Raw genomic sequence first — 1,392 nt, forward strand, 5'->3', positions numbered from 1 at the left:
ATATTTTTATAGCTTTACTGTTTTTGTACATGTAAAATGTTTGGACCAGATATTTTAGATGAAGTCATTCTTCACGACGACAATAAGAACCAAACAGATGAAGTTATTCTTCAAGACGACAATAAGAACCGAACGGACGCAGTCATTCTTCAAGACGACAGTACTAATGAACAGGTAACTTTATCGAAACATTCAGCTTACACCGAAGAGCCAACAAAAACAGCAAGAGAAGATGGACTGAACGATCCAGCCAGCACATTAACTTCGACAATACATTTTCTAGTACCTGTATCACAGAGAACCAAGGGTGTTACTACACATCACACTACCGAGATCCCTAAATATCCAACAACAAAGGAGGAGACCACCATACGATCTACAATATATAATTTAACGTCGACTACAACAATGTCCCCCCGCACAGCAATTACTTCAGACCCTCTCATGGCTGTAGTTCGAATAGCAGGTGCCTTGAAAATTATCAGAGGTATCAGCTGGAAGATAGAACTTACCAGAAGATACACGGAACATTACATTAGTCTTTCCTCAACATTAAAGAACTTGGTATGTCATTTCATTTCCTTATATTAGACACAAAATTAGGTAAACACGATGGCTTACAGCAACCTGATTAATTATTCAAGCACGTTTTAGATTATTTATTAATGAAGGGAAAATTAAGATTATCTGGTCAAAACATTTAACATGCACACAAACAGCTAAGTTAGAAAAATATGTGACCCCAAAATTTCAAATGTACACAAACAGCAATACTATAAAAATATCTGTTCCAAACGTTTTACAATTACAAAAACAGCCAAGTTAGAAAATATCTGGTCCAAACATTTTACATGTACAAAAACAGTAAAGCTATAAAAATTGTGACCCCATAATTCATTTGTAAACAAACAGCAATACTATAAAAATATATGTTCCAAACATTTTACATTTACAAAAACAGCCAAGCTAGAAAAATATCTGGTCCAAACATTTTATGTGTGCAAAAACAGTAAAGCTAGAAAAATATCTGGTCCAAACATTTTATGTGTACAAAAACAGTAAAGCTATAAAAATATCTGGTCCAAACATTTTACATGTACAAAAACAGCCAAGTTAGAAAAATATCTGGTCCAAACATTTTACATGTACAAAAACAGCCAAGTTAGGTTTGGTTCTTATTGTCGTCGTGAAGAATGACTTCATCCGTTTGGTTCTTATTGTCGTCGTGAAGAATGACTTCATCCGTTTGGTTCATATTGTTGTCATCAGAAACAACTTGATTCGTTTGGTTCTTATTGTCGTCGTGAAGAATGACTTCATCCGTTTGGTTCTTATTGTCGTCGTGAAGAATGACTTCATCCGTTTGGTTCATATTGTTGTCATCAGAAACAA

At 34.6% G+C, this 1,392-nt stretch overlaps 1 protein-coding gene across 1 annotated transcript in view; it reads left to right on the forward strand.

The window, feature by feature from the left end:
• Positions 1-591, forward strand: part of LOC106477337 (myb-like protein X) — a 3,607-nt gene extending 3,016 nt beyond the window's left edge. The window contains exon 2 of the mRNA XM_022380951.1: positions 59-591. Within this exon, the coding sequence (XP_022236659.1) occupies positions 59-591 (533 nt within the window). The remainder of the gene's footprint in view (positions 1-58) is intronic.
• The last annotated feature ends 801 nt before the right edge of the window (positions 592-1,392 follow it).

This window comes from Limulus polyphemus, unplaced genomic scaffold (genome assembly GCF_000517525.1).
Source record: "Limulus polyphemus unplaced genomic scaffold, Limulus_polyphemus-2.1.2 Scaffold14313, whole genome shotgun sequence".
In the NCBI taxonomy this organism is placed as follows: Eukaryota; Metazoa; Arthropoda; class Merostomata; order Xiphosura; family Limulidae; genus Limulus; species Limulus polyphemus.